General features: G+C 40.4%; 1 protein-coding gene across 1 annotated transcript in view; it reads left to right on the top strand.

Moving 5' to 3' along the window:
• LOC136625979 (sorbin and SH3 domain-containing protein 1-like) overlaps positions 1-18,435 on the top strand; it is a 227,220-nt gene that overhangs the window by 192,820 nt on the left and 15,965 nt on the right. The window contains exons 26-34 of the mRNA XM_066600632.1: positions 1,804-1,850; positions 4,199-4,313; positions 4,392-4,517; positions 5,676-5,870; positions 6,513-7,217; positions 8,699-8,809; positions 12,467-12,565; positions 17,103-17,162; positions 17,736-17,794. Coding sequence (XP_066456729.1) covers positions 1,804-1,850; positions 4,199-4,313; positions 4,392-4,517; positions 5,676-5,870; positions 6,513-7,217; positions 8,699-8,809; positions 12,467-12,565; positions 17,103-17,162; positions 17,736-17,794 — 1,517 coding nt within the window. The remainder of the gene's footprint in view (positions 1-1,803; positions 1,851-4,198; positions 4,314-4,391; positions 4,518-5,675; positions 5,871-6,512; positions 7,218-8,698; positions 8,810-12,466; positions 12,566-17,102; positions 17,163-17,735; positions 17,795-18,435) is intronic.

Genomic DNA, 18,435 nt, shown 5'->3' on the forward strand with positions numbered 1-18,435 from the left:
ACTCCTAGTAATTAATTACTCATTGCCATGTGTTTTTGCTGTTTTTGTTATTTTTTTAACCAGCTTGTGAACATATGTACAAAGTCGTAAGCCAATTTGAAGGCCTGATGAATGTTTATGGAGCTTTAAGGACATACCGTATATGTGAAGTGATAGGAAATATAGTATATTTTGAAGTTGATTAGCGGTCACAATCAGGGGTATAGATATAGGGAGTGCAGAGGTAGCAGTTGCTACCAGCCCCTGGAGCCTTAGGGAGCCCAAATGCCCCTCTATTACCTAAGAAGGCACCAGTATTATAGATAGCACATGGTAGGCAGGGAGCCATAGCATAGATTTTCCACTGAGGCCCAAGAACTTCTAGCCTTTGTTCAAAATGGCTACCTTTTACTCTATGTAAGCAAAAAAAACAGACAATTTACTGTAGAGGATGAAAATAACGCCAACACCTGTAATTAATAATGAAGCTAGGAAAACTTCTATCCCAATTTCATTTATGGTATGTGTTTGAAGCATACATTGTAAAATGCTTTCGATACATTCCTCTACTGCATATTTTCAACATAGGCAAACTGCATGTCATATGATTGTATAAGTTGCCTATAGGCAACCATTGTAAAAAATGTATACCATGCAGGAAAAGGCATACCATGTATACCAGCTTCATATATACCAAAAGAATACTTGAGGCTTATTCATACGAGCAATGCGCACAAAACTCGTGTGAATATGAAATCCATTCTTTTGAACGGATTTATTCACATGAGCAATTTTTTAAGATTCTTTTTTCCCCCTTGTAGCATTGCTGAAAGGAAAAAAAAATCGCAGCATGCACCATTTTTGGAATACCCCGCCCATTGTTTCAATGTGATTTTTATAAAACCATCGCATGTACAATGTGATGTTTCCCATTGAAGTCAATGAGAAACACTTGCGATATTAACATACACCTGAGGATCGCAATTTCACAGAAGCAATGCGATTTTTAAATTAAAAACACTTCACATCGTCGTAAAAAACCCATGTTGGCAAGCGCAATATCAGGCCACATTTCTCAGCCTGACATTGTGCTCGCCCCTGTGAATAAGCCCTTGTTCTGATAACTGCAAACGGATTATGAGAAGGGAGTATACAACTCTTATGGCATACTCTGTTCTCACGTCGTCTGCCACGGAAATCTATGACCCGTTTTTGTTTTTTTTTGATAATTCCATAATAATTGCTTGTGGCAGGACAGCTACTCTATAAATTATACATGCTTGTATTTCATTAGACTACAGAAACCATTTTTTCCTACCATAAATTATTGATTCTATTTATACAGAATTAGAAATCATGGGCATTAATGCCGCCAAAGTCTTTCATTACTTAGTATTTGCTTTGAGTCTACTACATCCAATTGTGTTTGAGTCTACTACATCCAATTGTGTCATAAATTCCCAAGGGTTCTAAGGAGTTAGGGTCGTTTCGTGAAATGTATTTAGGGGATAAGTTTACACAGTATTATGTAAATTATTCTGCAGAAACAGAGATCTTTTATTAATTATCTCTGGAAAGTATTAACAGCTCCTCAAACCATATAATATCCAATTTACTCACTTTCACAAAACTTTAATTCATCATCAATATTCTATGAGCCGTGTCTCAAGTACAGCCAGTTTCTCCCAGAACATTTGTATTTCTGTCTCTACTAAAAGCTCTAACTAAATCAACTCTTAATGTCTAAAGTGTCGTCATCCGTGGGTTTCCATAGCTTGGTACACTATTATAACATTTACTGTTTCCTTCCATTTTATCTTATAGATGACACAAGCAAGGGCAAAGTTTGACTTCAAAGCACAGTCTCTGAAGTAAGTAGAAAAGTAAAGTATGATCTTCTCATCTTCTGTGCAAAGCCTAAGCTAACCCTGTGGCTTCTTAAGATTCTGGCTTGATGGTAAATGTAAGAGAAGGTGAGCACTAGGGCAGATGGTGTGATTTGACCTCTGCTGATAAGATACCATACTTTGTATGAAGAATAAGGCATTTAGTTTTCAAAACTCATTGTTGTACCTTGAAGGATGTGCAAGGTTAGGAGGTCAAGAAGAAAATAGTTATAGCAATGCAATCCGGTTCTGTTATACGAAATCTCTCAGTAAACCCAACAGTTGAATGCAGGGTAGGTATTATTATCAGTAATACCGTATCATCTGGTATAGTAACAGCCTCTTCAGGTCAATATATGCAGCTTATTAGTTTCCAAATAGAAAAGTGCATTGTGGATCTGATTTCAGAGCCTTAAAAATAGAATTCAGAAACCTGAAGTTTGGGATACAGCAGTCATTGTATGCTGCATCATTACCTTCTCAAGCTCAGTTCTATCACCAGTCTTTGAGGAGCTGTCAGTATTTTTAATAATGGTAGCAATTAGTTCAACAGGAAGAATTTACAGTTGTAAGTGAAAGTAGATGAAGCATTTTGAAGGACCTGGATTCTGCATTGATTACTAATAAAATGTGGTTTAGTGGCTATCTAAGTCACAATTTTAGACAATCACAATATAATGGAACTAATAACACACAAACAGTTGTGCCATCCATGTTTTTTATTGAGCACATTGAGTAAACATCCATAGTTCAGGAAAAACATTAGTGAATTTCATGTGTTAATGACTTTTAATCATAGAATGGTAGAGTTGGAAGGGACCTCCAGGGTCACTGGGTCCAGCCCCCTGCTCTGTGCAGGATTCACTAAATCATCCCAGACAGATGTCTGTCCAGCCTTTGTTTGAAGACTTCCGGTGGTAACCTGTTCCACTCATTCATCCCCCTCACTGTCTAATATCTAATCTGTATCTCTTGCCATTCAGTTTCATCCCATTGCTTCTAATCTTTCCTTGTACAGATGAGAATAGGGCTGATCCCTCTGCACTGTGACAGCCCTTCAGATATTTGTAGACCGCTATTAAGTCTCCTCTCAGCCTTCTTTTTTGCAAGTTAAACATTCCCAGATCCTTTAACCGTTCCTCATAGGACATGATATGCAGACCGCTCACCATCTTGGTAAAACTCTTCTCTGAAATTGCTCCAGTTTGTCTGTCTTTTTTAAATCGGGTGCCCAAAACTGGACACAGTATTCCAGATGAGGTCTGACTTTTCCAAGACCCAACTGCCAAATAGTGGTTCAGTTAAGGAGATGAGAAATGTGGGTTTTCACAAGTGCTTTACCCTTTAAATAAAGGCACATAAAGCCTGGTTAGCGACAAATCTATTCTTCTCAAGAAAATTGGCTAGTGAGAGCCGTGTAAACTTTGAGAAGACATCAGAATACAAGTTATAGAGTTGTATGAAGCTAGAAAAGGCTAGAAAAGCATTGTTAAAGACCTGGTGACAAATTATCTACAAATGAAGGACCTTCAGAAGTGTTACTACTCTGTCCAAAATCACACCAGAAGCACTATGGGCGATCCTGAAAGAGGTGAGAAAGAACTCAAGGGTAACAGCAAAAGACCTACAGAAGACTCTACAAAGTACAAAAACCCATCTAACACAGAGGTCGGCTTACTTTTTTTCCCCTGCATTGTGGATGTCACTCAATGATGTTTACTCCATAAGAGACATGAGCGGTACAGTTGTCTGTGTGACGTTACACATCAATTCCTTAATTGCAGTAAACCACCTAAATTGTCAATTTTTTTTGGCAAGGGACAAAAGAAGCTACTTTGTGATGAATATGGATTTATTTGGGCTGATAAATACTGTGATCACTGCTAGTGGTGGATACATTGATGAGAGAAAAATCTAAGGAAATCAAGGCTCAATTCATGTGACTACAAGCAATGCCTGTGACTACAAAGCATCTTTATTTGCCATCTTTGTGGTATATTGAAATGATTGCGCTTTAATTAGCTTAGTTAGTTTGTGTTTGTCAATAATTCAGACTTAAAATGTGCTCTGTTTGTTTTCTATTAGTAATCAATGCGGAAATCCAGGTGATTTCAAAGGGCTCACTTATTTTTTCATGCAACTGTTCATGAAATGGACATTTATATACTGCAATTGATTAGCAATTATTTTATAGGCTGAATGTTCGTTATCCTGACATACATGTTCTTTGTGTCACTTTAAACTTGCCCCGAGATGTCTCAAAAGCCAAAGTGTAATCTATGTGGTCCTATAGTGTACTCACCAACTGGAACAATTGTTATATCCATTTACAGGGAGCTGCCACTTCAGAAGGGGGATATAGTTTATATTTACAAGCAAATAGATCAGAACTGGTTTGAAGGAGAGCACCATGGGAGGACAGGAATCTTCCCCATTTCCTATATTGAGGTATGGCCATTACACTAACACTATGACGCAGAAGCCATTAATCTTTGCCAGTATCTAACACTCAGTGTTTTCTTCCAGATGCTGCCCCAAACAGAGAAAGCACAGCCACAAAAGCCTCCGCCGGTGCAAGTTCTGGAATATGGAGATGCTGTGGCCAAGTTTAATTTTAATGGAGATACTGCAGTAGAAATGTCATTTAAAAAGGTACCAGATGGAAACTTCATATGATAACCAAACATGTCGTATGAATAGATGGAGAGATTTATAAGGAATAAGATGGATTAATTACTTGGGTCAAAACCTGTAGTATCTCCACACGAGGTCCGGGCAGTCTGGGTTTGTTTTGAGCAAATAGGGGTGAAGATTGGTGGGCCCAAAATTTTGAACATGTACATTCACATTAGGATGTGAGGAATGTCTGCATGCCGTCAGAATGAAGCAGGTGAATGGTGTATGATATCGCAGCCATTAGGCCGCTTCTGTAAGAGAGGTAGCAAGGCACAGCTCACCCCTCTTACATATGCCCCTTCTTTAATGTTGCCAGTCCTCTAGCAACCTGACAACATCCATGACAATCCACAGGGGTGTGTTCACTGCTATACTCTGCCCACCACGGCTAGCACTATCCTACCAAGTTTTGAAGCAGGTGAATAGTACTTGATGGCGTGGCCAGGGGCATAGCTATAGGGGGTGCAGAGGAAGCAGTTGCTACTGGGCGCTGGAGCCTTAGGGGGCCCACAGGCCCTTCTATCATACAAGAAATAGATGGATGAGGAGCCATGGTACAGATTTTGCATTGGTGCCTCCCTACATCTAGCCTCTACCTAATCTTAATTTAAGATTCTAGCAATGCCCCACCTGCTAGTGTTACATTGATGGGCTTCTTAAGAGACCCAACAATACAGAGGAAAGTTGTGGGAGGCCCCATGCTGAACCTTTGCATCCTAGCACATGAGCCTTTAGCTACGCCTCTGGCCATGAGGCCATTGGTCTACTTCTGTAAGAGGGATAGTAAAGCACCGTTCACCCCTCTTACATATGCTCCTACTTTACTGTTGCCAGTCCCCTGGCAACCTGACAACATTCATGACAATCATCAGGGGTGGGTTCACTGCTATACTCTGCCCACCACCGCTAGCGCCATACTGCCAAGTTGTGAAGCAGGTGAATAGTACATGATGGCGTGGCCATCGGGATACTTCTGTAAGAAGGGTAGTGGTGCACTGCTCACCCCTCTTACAAGAGGACGCTTTTCTGCTTTTTATTTCATCAGGGTCATATCACATATCTTAATAATAACAACTTTATACATTTGATTGGGTTGATCTAGAATAAATATCTTGTTTTAACTTTATTTTCAAGGGCGAAAGGATAACCTTGATCCGCAGAGTAGATGAAAATTGGTATGAAGGAAAAATATCTGGCACTGGTCGTCAAGGTATATTTCCTGTAACCTATGTAGATGTCCTGAAGAGGCCACGTGTAAAAAATTCACCTGATTATATGGATCTGCCATTTACATACTCCCCAAATAGAAGCACAAGTGCTTCCCCACAGGTGTGTATCCTTACTATTCTACATTATTTACAGTTTATCATACATTTTGGTTCATTACCACAAGTATAAAGTTGTTGAATTAGATAGATTTCCAGGAAAGTAGGTCAACATTAAAAGCAGATGTGTATATCCCAGATTTGGGACTGGAGTATAAGCAATAACAAATAAACACATAGAGGGATATTTTTGAGTCTTTTTATAGGAACAGCCATATGATATGCAGGTACAGGCTATACGTAGACTACATAATTCAGCATAGGCTCTGTCCTATGCTAGGTGGAATCCCAATGGTCATTGTCATTTATTTGGGACCTTTCCTAATTTTATTAATGATTTATCAGTATGGTATTATGTCACCAAATTAGGGGTGCGAACCCAGTGACTTTTGTGCAACATACAGTATATGGAAGAATGCTATAAAGAGCTAGCTGTTCCATCTAGTGGATGTAAGTGGTGGTGCAGCTTTTTCTTCTTCCATCGATTAGATATTGTTCTATGGCTTATAATGATTCCAGACTATTGAGACTCCTAAACAAACTAATAAAATAGAACATTTGTGATGTTTTTTGTGTTTGTCCTTTTCACTCCCATCACTTTCTTCCTCTTTTTATGTTTTCTTCCATTTTTTTTTATTCCTTTAAGTCTCCTAGCTATGCCAGGCCACGTACTACCACTCCACCTCATGTCTCTCGCAGAGCTTTCTCTCCAGAAGTTCAGGCTATCACCTCTGAATGGATTTCCCTCACAATGGGTGTTTCCCGTAATAGTGGATATACTTCAACTCCCCCACTTCCCCCTTTACCTGAAGCCATGCTTTGTACCATAGATTACATAACTCCATCAGCAGCCGCCAGCCCTACGTTGTCTCTAACGCCATCTGTCAGTCTCCATTATTGTAATGTGTCTGCTAGATCCAGTCCAAACTCTGGCCTGTCGTCAGTGCCTACATGCCCATCCAGACCACAGTCTTCCACTAGGATTAGCTATGTCATTTCTCCACACAGTGATGAGAAGTTTGCCAGTTCAGCTTCCAGTTATGGAGGCTCTCCGGTGCTGATGACTGCGCCTCATGATATTTTGATTTCAGAGCTCACTGACGTCTTACGTAATCAGCACACTTCCAAGAGTGATGCCTGTTCAATAGAAAATGGTGAGCATGACAAGTGGAAAGCATCGAATGTTAAGATTAGAGACACCCAGGGAATGCCATGCGTAAAGAGATGTATAGGTCTAGAGACTAAAACCAATGCCCATTCCTCTGACGAGAGCCCGTTGTGTAAGGAACATCATAGCGTTGTCAGTGATGGCCAGAAGGATTTCAAAAGATCTCAGGGCAGTCCCATTAAGGTACATGGTGCATGAGTGTGCTCTCGGCTCATTTGTATAACAGTGAGGTTTTAGGGTTTGGAGAATTACTCTCTACTGATGAACACATTTTCTACTAACCCATGTTTCTTGCTTCAGCTCCTGTTTAGTACAATTTTACTACATTAGAAAACAATGCGGTGTCTTGCTAACTAATTTTAGTGTTCGTATGATGTTATAGCCCATTCACATTGATGACTATCAGATTTTACGTAAAACAAAGTAGTAGAGAGACAATATCTCAGAAGAACCAGTCGGAAAGAAGATCTAGCACACAATGCCATACCTGGCTCCAAGAAGTCACTGTAAAAGTGGCCATTGACTACTATTTCTGCCAACTCCCATAACCACCATATACATGCACAAGTGTGTATAGAGGTCCTGAATAAGAGGGGGATAGGACGCTTCCACAGACCTGTGGCACTGGTTTATCTTCCCTGAAAACAAAAGTATTGGCACCACTATACATATTAGATGGTTGGTCGTTCCTGTCAAAAGTGGTGGCTTTGTCTGCAGTTAATCTAATATGCATGGTTGCCCTAACCCATTCTGACTGCATAATGTAAATATACTACATGTGGTCGTGACGGGTGTATGGAGCTGGTTCAGCAGCCGGGTCTGAGCCATACCCAGCAACTATCATAGGCAAAATTTAAAAAAAAAAAAAGTTATATACTGCAATGCTGAAGTATTGCAGTATTTATTGCAAGCAATCAAATGATTGCAAGTTCAACTCTACTGTACAGACTGAATAAATGTGTGAAAAAAAATGTAAAAAAAGTTAAATATTGGAAATGCAAAAAAATCAACTTTTCTTGGTGAACCTTTACTTTTAGTCCTATTAGACAAACTGTAATCCAGCTCTTCACAGTAACGTAATTTGCAAGGCTTAAAGACACATGTCCATCCAATCGAGCCTATTATCCTGCAGTGTTGATACAGAGGAAGAGAGAGAAAAGCCATAGAAGCCAATCTTCCTAATTTTTATGGGAAAACATTACTTCCTGACTCCAAATCTGACAATTAGAACAAAGCCCTTGATCAACAACCCATTTGCAGTAATCAAATGACTAATTTATTATATTTTTACTCTCAAGAAATGCATCTAGGCACCTTTCGATTTTTTTTTCACCAATCATTATGACATCCACAAGTTTAATTGCAGCCTTTTAGCTAGTCAAACATCCAATTTAACTGTAAAAGAATAATTTGCAAGCATGTTTTTTATCTGAAACGTCACTTTATGAATGAGGCGTAACACTGCAATAGTAAAAGGTCACCTCTTGTCTTAGCTCAGTGGAGACAATGAAGCGACCAATATGTCTGAAGACACCGGGTTCTATTTGTGAGCCGGTCATCTCCACTATGCATAGACAATGGGTGCTCCTTATTGTGCTTGTTGTTTAATAACATAATTTTCAGTGCAGATTCATTATATCTGACAAGCCTTCTCTCCTTTAAAGACCACAGACACAATGCCACTCTCTTCATCTGTCTATTCTTCTGCACTGTCTTCCTGTCCTGTCACAAACCAACCACCTCCCAGACTTAGAGGCAGGGTCAGTGTGCCACAGGTAATAAGATACTGGATTTGTGTAGCTTGCTGCTTGAATACCTAGAGGCACTTGCTCTCAAGCTGCATGCATTACCTTTAATTGACTGCCTCCTTCTCCTCCTAATCGGGCATGTACAACCCCTGCAAGAGCACCATGATCATGATGTGAGCAGAGAAGCGCTTGCAAGTCTACATAATATCTCAATACCTTCTCTACATTGTATGTGAATAATATTGAACATTATGTTTTGGACAAGACTTCACCCAACAGTGGGTTACAAAAGGTACTGGCAAAAAGCACATAGGGTAGTCCAAAGGGTCAGCTTGTGATTCTGAGACAGTATGCCATCCATATCTATAGGGCCTGGTAGACCTTCACCAATAGCTGGTTGTAGGTCAAAGCTACAGTTAGACAGGTCTGGGGCCATTTGTTGTTCTGAGCTAAATGTGATTGATCCTAGCAAGAGAAACAAATAAATCTTGTAGATATGATACCTTTAAATGGCCAACAAAAATACATGATGTAATAGCGAGCTTGCGAACCCCTCAGGTTCTTCGTTTAGCCTGACTAAGAACCCGAGAGGGTCGCAAGCTCGCTATTACATGATGTATTTTTGTTAGCCATTAAAGGGTATCATATCTACAAGATTACGTGGTTTCTCTTGCTGGGATCAATCACATTTTGTTTTACTGGCTAACACAGTACCAAACCTTTGTTCTGAGCTGTTACCTATGTCCATCCAGTTCAGCTTATTACCTCCCAATGTTGATCCAGAGGAAGGCAAAAAAAAACCCAGTGAGGTAGAAGCCAATTTTCTCCATTTGAGGAAAAAAATTACTTCCCAACTCTAATCTGGCACCTGGAATTATCCCAGATGACTCCTTATCTCCACACCTCCATTAAAATCAACTGAATGTAAATGGTTATTGGGTATACAAGGTTGCCTGGACAATGGCTTATTTCTATGGTTGCCTTATCTTTACAGTAGAATTATTGTTCATCTGAATGCTAGATTTTTATTCCTGTTGTAGAACTCATGCTTTAGGGTTGTTTTACATGGGCCAACTGTGCTCTTACACAGGAGCAATAACCGCTCACTGAATGGAGGTGGAGCGCACTGGGGATCTCTTCTTTCATAAATAAATAACCACCTATTTCCCCAGCCAACAGTCCCTTTGTTTTTAGGTGACCTAAAAAGCAAGTGAGCAATCACTTGAGTGACTATCATGTAAAAGTACCCTTACACATATGACATATCATTGGGTGTCTAATTTTTAAGGTTTTTAAGTTAGGGGCATACAAAGTTAGTTCAGTCTAGTGGCATTCTGGGCATTTTCCAAGCTCAAAAAAATGTACCTAATTTTGGGCATCACCATACACATACATAGATAGCCAGGTAGTCCCACTGAAATCAATGGGCACCGACTAATTTGATCAAATATACCCATACACATTAGATGTAATTAGTCTGTGCCCGTTGATTTCACCGGGACCGGCTGGCTATCAATGTATGTCTATGGTGACGCCCAAATTTTCAAATATATTGGGGAGGATCAGTAATGTTGGCTTTCAGGGATCTGGCAGCAGCTTATTCCCTTTTTCCTGCTGAAAACACATGCATGTTCGGCTACATTCATATAGAGGAGTTGAGGGGGATAGCTGCAATCTAAAGACTATGGGCAATTTTAAGAGGATCTGTTGGCTCTCATGACATGTCTGTTTTAGTAAATACTTTAATCCTCATGAAATAATTCTGGAGCATTGTTTATCATAACTCTGCATTGTGCCTCATGGACCCTATTGACTTAAATGGGGTCCGTTCTGTTCCTCTTTAGCTGCCCAGCATTTTACTGGAAGAAACAGCACTGCATGCAGCATTATTTCTTCTGGTATTTTGTGCCGGATCTGCGACGGAACCTCCAAACGGAGGTTCTAATACAGATGTGAACCCGGACTATGACAATCAAGTGCTATATTTTCATTAGTGCAACACGGAAGACGCACATTAAAGACCAGGTTCACATCTGCTCTTGAACCTCCATTTAGAGGTTCTGTCGCAGATCTGGTGCAAAATACCAGAAGAAATAGTGCTGCATGCACTTCTTGTTCTTCCGGTAATATGCCGGGCAGCTGAGTGGGAACAGAACGCACCCCATTATAGTCAATGGGGTCCATTCAGAACTGTTCAGTTCCTTCATAAGACAGATCCATTCAGCCAGGGGATTCCCCTTTCCTGCTCCCTAAATAGAGCAGGAAACCGGAACTCCCAATGCAGATTTCAAAGCAGTCTTATTCTTCTTCTTGTACTTTATTTCCCTTTTATATTTTTAATCTTTTAACCATACATATTTAACCGGATTTCCAAATTTTCCAGTTTTAATTTCAACCTAAACTATAAACATATGTTCATTGATTTACAATTAAACTTTCTGTCCTTTTTGAAGGCCTGTGAGATATCTAGTGGCCAATTGTTGCCATAAAATATCAATATAGATGAAATGCACAAACCTAGCATATATTAGACTAATTTAACTCAATTGCCCATTAAAATCAATGGGAGCATGCTTGATTTTTTCCAAACACACACGACATGGGCGTGCAAACAATACAGTAATATACGCACTGGTGCACACAAAAATACAATGCCCATGGCACAAATATATAGCGCAAATGTGCACGTAAATGCACTTGTGCCCGTGTGAAGCCGGCCTTAGCAACAACAGGACGGTAACTGAATAAGTCTCAGTGGACAGCCAGTGTATGGTCCGGCTTTAACCCTTTCCAATCCACTGTCTGATGTCTAAAGACATTCTGATTGACGGCTGTACAGCTCCAATGTTCGAAGACGTCCGACAGGGTATTCTTACTGTAGATCACTGGTCGCTCTGTTGTCGGGGGCCTCTCCAGCATGTCTCATACCGCAGTACTGTCTCTAGCCAGCAGATGGCGCCTTTGTATAATGGCGGAAAGAGAAAGCCCCCTAGGAAACCCTGAATCCAAAATTGGATTGCAAAGGGTTAAACAGAGCATCCCTCATATGACCAGTTGCAGTAGACTGGTATGTAATCGATATTCTTGTTTCCATCAAGACGTATTCCTTTACTCTCCAGATGTAACATTAAATGTAATATTGCAGCTATTGGTAATATTGTATTGAAATCTGAACTTCCTTGATTTTCCTCCCGGCACAACAGAGACACCGTGGTAATATGTTATTCTTGTAAAACCTAATATTTTTGCACTTGTACTCCATATTACCAACAGGGATGTATAAGTTATATGTTACTGTGGAATAATCAACAGAAGTAATCTTCTTCCCGTCGGCTTCAGGTGGACCTCATAGATCTGTTGTTACTGGGCTATATTAATGTGTTATCAGATCTTTGCAATCAAGTAATATGATGGGTCCAGATATTATACATTTGCTATAGTGTATCATTTAATCATTGAACAGTTTTTGCTCATCAAGGACCTACATGTTTTATGGATTTGGGATCCTCCCGTTGTACATAATGTTGTTGCATGAGTATATAGAGTGATTTCTGTGTGAGAGTGCGTACCGAAACACAGCATGGCTTCTGGAAATCGCTGTGCAATTACATGATCTGTTTATTGTGCGTTCACTTCTCATCCCATTCTCATTGCATCTTTTGTCCTTTTACATCATCTCATTAGCCTTGCAGATCTGACGGTGAACAAACAGCACCGACACCTAAAAGTCCCGTAAGGCTTACAGACTCCCCGGTTAATACCCTGAACTCAAATTCTGTTGTGGTAAGCCCAAGCAAATTACATTTATATCACTATCTTTAAGCCAGTCATGAAGACGATACTGTTAGGCTGAAATAACATCTCCGGATGGAGGTTCCGTCACAGATGCGGCACAAAACACCAGAAGAAATAGCGCTGTGTGCAACACCCTTTCTTACGGTAAAATGCCGGGCAGCTGACAGAAACCTAACGGACCCCATTATACTCAGGGGTCCATTTTGGCACTGTTCGGTTCTGTCAAAAGACGGACCCATTCGTCCAGGGGATTCCCTTTTCCTGCTCCCTAAATAAAGCCGGAAAACGGAATCCCCAATGCAGATGTGAAAGCAGCCTTCTAACTACCTGTTTTGTCCCTTTCAACTTCTTAGTTAATATAGACATATTTTTTATAGGTAAAATTGATGCACAATATATATTTTTAGATATTGATACATTTTTGTTAAATTCCCATTGGCTTTGTATGGTATAAATTATCCATGATGTTTATTAATCAAATACTATTTTCCTGTCCAAGACTGGATTTTGCAATCACCCAATCCTCATTTTATTAAAGACCAGCAAGATAGATCCAGACATTTTTAATTTCAGCCAATGTTCTCCAACAGAATCTGCCCATTGATATATCTACAATAATACGTTATAGAGACGTTAAACATGTTATAGAGCAGGAGGAGCCGAGCAGATAGATATATAGTTTATGAGGAAAGATTCAGTATAACTTTCATGTATTGATTGAAATCCCTGTTCGGCATGGGAGTTCGAGTCCAGTGGGTGGAGTGATTCTATAATTGACATGCTTCCTGTATCAGTATCCATACAAAAATAGCTGTCAATCATTGAATAGCTCCGCCTACTGGACTCCTATGATGAGTGAGAAGAGATTTAAATCAATAAATTAGAAATTATGCTGTATCTTAATCCATAAAACTATATATTATCTGCCCAGCTCCTCTGCTCTATAACATGATGCCTGCAGATAGAACAGAAGGTTCAACCTGACCGTTTTTCTTTAACATCGTATTAGTCTACCATGAAGCTGAATCTACATAATGGCATCGCATCATCATACAACCCAAACATTTTGTTTGTGTGTTCTCATGTTTGGTGTCCATAGAAGTCATTCTGTGTAGTATATATTAAGGAACGGGTTCTGTTTCATGTTCTTCCACTCTCATAAAAAATTCAACAAGTAAGCAAAACTTGCCATCTAAAGTTTACATTGTCTTCTGTGGTCCATTTCTTCAAACTCTGAACACCAATGAGATGTTCAACTGTATGAGGTTCAAAATTTCAGCAACCTCTTAGTCCATTGAGGATTATTATTTTGAACTTCATACCACAACTTTATCATTGATGATCATTTTGCTACAGTTGCTTAAAAGGTACTAGAAAAAATAGGCATTTTTTTTACCAAGAAGAGTGCCTTTGTCTATAGGCTGTGTCTGGTATTGCAGCTCATATTTAAAAGGGGTATTCCAGGACGTTTACTATTTTGTAGATAAGCAAAGCTAACCATGTGCATAAGTTCATGATAACTTGTATCAAAGGGGATTTAAAGGGGTATTCCCCAGGATAGGTCATAAGTAGGGGTCCACCTTTCGGGATCCCTGCTGATCATCCAGCCCTATGTCAGAGCAGCAGGCCAAATGTTTTCATCAGTGGTCAGTGGAATGGAAGTGTACTAGATGGCTTCATTTCCATTGAAATCAATGGGAGCGATGTTTGCTATTGCACTTCCAGCTCATTGCAGTCAGAGCCAGATGGATAATAGGAGGCATCGCTCCCATTGATATCAATGGGTGGGAAGCTGTCTATTACATTTCTGGCCCTGACCACTGATAACTATGTCTGGTTGTGCCAGGAAAACAGTGTGGTCGGACCCCCGCCAATCAACTTTTGCTGACCTATCCTAAGGATAGGTCATCAATAGTAAAAGTCTTGGAATAACCCTTTAAATCCACTTTGATGCAAGATATTGCAGACTTATACATATGGATACTTTTACTTATCTGCATTGCATTTATGCGCATAGTATTTTTTTTTCTTAGTTAACTAGTTTTTTCTTAACCCTATCCTTGATGTAGTAAACAGTCCTATACAGAAGTGCTCAAAAGTATGCAGAATGTCCTAAGTAATAATAATTGTATTGGTACTATATACTTGGCATATGGGAAACCAAATTGGTGCTATACTCTTTTGAACAGTTGTTGCCATTGGCTACATCATCGTTCAGTAATGGCAAATATTGGCCTGTTCATTGAGGTGACCCACTGGCAGATATACAGTAGATTCAAGTGCTCAGACATTTCCAATGAATATATTGCAATGGACGGATCCATTGCAGTTGCTGACAGGTTAATATGGGTTACTTCATATTTGTGCTGTTTAGTAGAATGTTGTCCTGTTTAGTCTGCATATAGCAACTGATATTACATGTATGGATCTCTATTATAGAAAGTGCTTGTTACATTACAGCTATAGTAGCTATGGTTCTGGTCCTGCTGGCATATCTGTCATAATTTTAGATAAGCGGAAACAAATCTGGTAACTTGGCGTGACTCTCCAATAAAAGTCGTGAGACAATAGGATGAAATATCCAACTCAGACTAGGAAAAACATCACTCTTGGCACTGCAGATTTATGGACCCAAAAGTATTGATGTCGTAGCCCCAATACCCTCCATTCCTGGTGTCGCCAGCACATAAATATGCAGTCCCAAGAGTGATGTTTTTCCCAGCTTAACTGATGAAGGGCTTCACCCCGAAACTCGTATCTTTTGCTGCCTTAAATCATTAAATAAAAGAGAAGATGGATATTTCATCCTATTGTCTCATGACTTTCAGTGTAGAGTTGTGCCAAGTTACCAATTTTTTCCCGCATATCTAGTCCACCCACCATTGGTGGGTCTATCTGGCTAGCAGCACCTCCACCACCTACCTAGGCTGTTTGAATTCTGGTTATACAAATGGGACTTAGGCTGCTGACAGTTTTTGGGTTTTCTCCTCCCCCATACCTTTAGATAAGGTGCCCTGCCATAATCGGTTCTCAGTAGGGATGAGCGAGTATACTCGCTAAGGCACTACTCGCTCGAGTAATGTGCCTTAGCCGAGTATCTCCCCGCTCGTCCCGAAAGATTCGGGTGCCGCCGCGGGGCGGGGAGCTGCAGGGGAGAGCAGGGAGGAACGGAGGGGAGATTTCTCTCTCCTGCCCGCTCTGCCCCGCTCCCCGCCGCAACTCACCTGTCAGCTGCGGTGGCCCCCGAATCTTTCGGGACAAGCAGGGAGATACTCGGCTAAGGCACATTACTCGAGCGTGTAGTGCCTTAGCGAGTATACTCGCTCATCCCTAGTTCTCAGTAAATGCATCATACCTGTGCTTAAATGTATTCAAACACACTTTATGGCATGCATGAATGTCTATGATGGTAGTATTAACTGAGGTGAAGTGAACTGGGAGAGTAGAACCAGGAACACAATGCCCACTATAAAAATGACCATTGATCATGCATAGGCTGGGAGCACAACAGACTTCAGCAGTGTAAATCCAATCATTTGTCTGTTCTTTCTGTTATTAATTCCCATAGGCACTTCTACAGATGCCGAGCGATAACTGAGATCAGTTCTGATAATAATGGCAATTCATTTGAACATGCAAACCTCTTGCATGGAAATGCCTATTGTGCAGATCTCTAGCAGCAGCCTCGGTAGAGCGTCATTGAAACACTGCAAAGTCATTGAAATCCTTGAACAACATTAAAGTGCTTCTGGTACAGTCTGAGCCCTTAGTTTTCTATATACATTTTGTTTCAATACTCAGACACAGTAAAAGCGTATACAGTAAAGAACTAACTGAAGGGCTACAGTAAAAGTATAATGATGGATAAGTGATAGACCAGCAACAATAAGGCTGCTTTTCCACCTGCGTTGGGGTCAGTTCAGGGTTTCCATCTCTTTGCTCCATTTTTGGAGGTGAGAAACTGAAATAAAACTGAAAAAAAAACTGATCCATTTTTTTTTCCTCCACTGATTTCAATGGGGTTTTAAAAAGCCAGGCAAGCAAGCAGAAAGGCTTCCATTCCGTCAGGTTTCCATTTTCTTGATGGAAAAATAATAATAATGCTGTAGACTGCGCTATTTCCCCCAAAAATAGAAACCTACAGAATGGAAGCCTTTCCGCTTGCTTTCTGTTGTTTTGAAACCCAATTGAAATTAATGGGGTAAAAAGTGGATCAGTGTTTTTCAGTTTTATTTCCATTTCTCACCTCCAAAAATGGAACAGAGACACAGAAACCCTAATGCAGGTGTGAACCCAGCCTAATCAAAGCCTTTAGACAGTGGCCTATTTTGGTATGTGGTATTTCATGAAGCCATATTGGCCTTGAGAATTCCTTTTTTTTATTCCTCCAGCAGTAGCCACTGGACATGGAGATTTACCAATGGCAAATGTCTTAGATTCAAAGTATTATGTGCCTTTCTTTGTCTCCCTTTAACCAAATAACCCATGCTAAATGTGTCCCTTATAATTTGCTTGATGACCACAGCAACCTCATCATACACTGACCACAGGACCAGACCTCACAGAGTCTGAAAAGAGCTATGTGGTAAGAGATCCTTGATGCGCTGGATATAGGCCGGCCACTGGTGCATTTAATTTGAGTCCTGTATGTGTTAACATGTGTGTTTTCCGTTTCTCAGTATGAATAATCTACTCTTTCTCGCTACCGCCTGCACTTTGAATCCTAACCGCAATAATGCATGACCGAGCCAAGCTCACCAACATTTCTTTGCTAGATTAAGAGCATTTTCTAACAGCAACATGCTAATTGCACCAGGCTGTCCTGTGTCTTTTTATACATCTGTACTAAATTCTCCCTTCTTCTGTATCTTGCCTGTTTCTCCATGCTTACCCTTGGAAATACTCCTGCACTCCACTTCATGGACTTAATGGGATCTACACCTCTGTTATATACTGGACTTGTCTGATGCACTCTGGAAATGTCTCCATCTTTTCCTGTCTCTTTTCTCTTGTTGACTGTCGGCAGGAAGCTGTTTGCAATGAGATAATAAGTATTGCAGAGAAATCAGTCCGTTACTGCAGTACTATCTCTCACCCGTTTGACTATCGACACAAAGTGTCTTCCTATGACAATAAACAATGTTTAATCATTTCTCAGCAACCTCAGGCACAGCAGAGAAGGGACAGCTTAGAGAGGACTCAGACGCCTCAAGATGCGTAAGTTTCCGTCTCATTGTCCTCCTAATGATACAAATATACTGGTTCGGCATCTATTGTGATACATAGTTGTTGTTTTTTTTATACAGTTCTACGTAAAGATACATGTCATGCCTCACAGGGCAGGTTTTCTAAATGAGTCAACAATGCAATTAAAACCCTGGAAGATTTCTGATGACAGCTCAGTGCTCTGCATATTTCAGCACTATAGCTGTCCATGGAAATCTTCCGGGGTTTAACTCCACGGTCAGTGCAGCAAGCCCTGGAGATTTTCCGGGCGTGCCATTAAAGGGGTTAAGTCATCATTGTTACACTTTAAACAGCATACACCCAGGAGGTTATACTAGTCTACGTTTGCTTAGATGTTTACCTAACTTTTATAGAGGTAACTAAAAAAAGAGACACACGTGCCGCCACCTCTTCATTTATTGGATATGGTGGCCAGTTGCTGACTCCTCAGCTAGGACAATGCGTGGGATACCCCGGTTCTAGAGATAGGTGCACATCTCAAAGGTGGGACCCACGTCCAGCACATATATCTGGCATATCCTATTGATATACATTTTAAATGTCTAAGGTGGAATAGCCCTTTAGTTTCCCTGTAGCACCATAAAAATGAAACCCTCCCACTTAGATTTCCC

The sequence above is a fragment of the Eleutherodactylus coqui genome, chromosome 4, assembly GCF_035609145.1.
Source record: "Eleutherodactylus coqui strain aEleCoq1 chromosome 4, aEleCoq1.hap1, whole genome shotgun sequence".
NCBI classification, from domain to species: domain Eukaryota; kingdom Metazoa; phylum Chordata; class Amphibia; order Anura; family Eleutherodactylidae; genus Eleutherodactylus; species Eleutherodactylus coqui.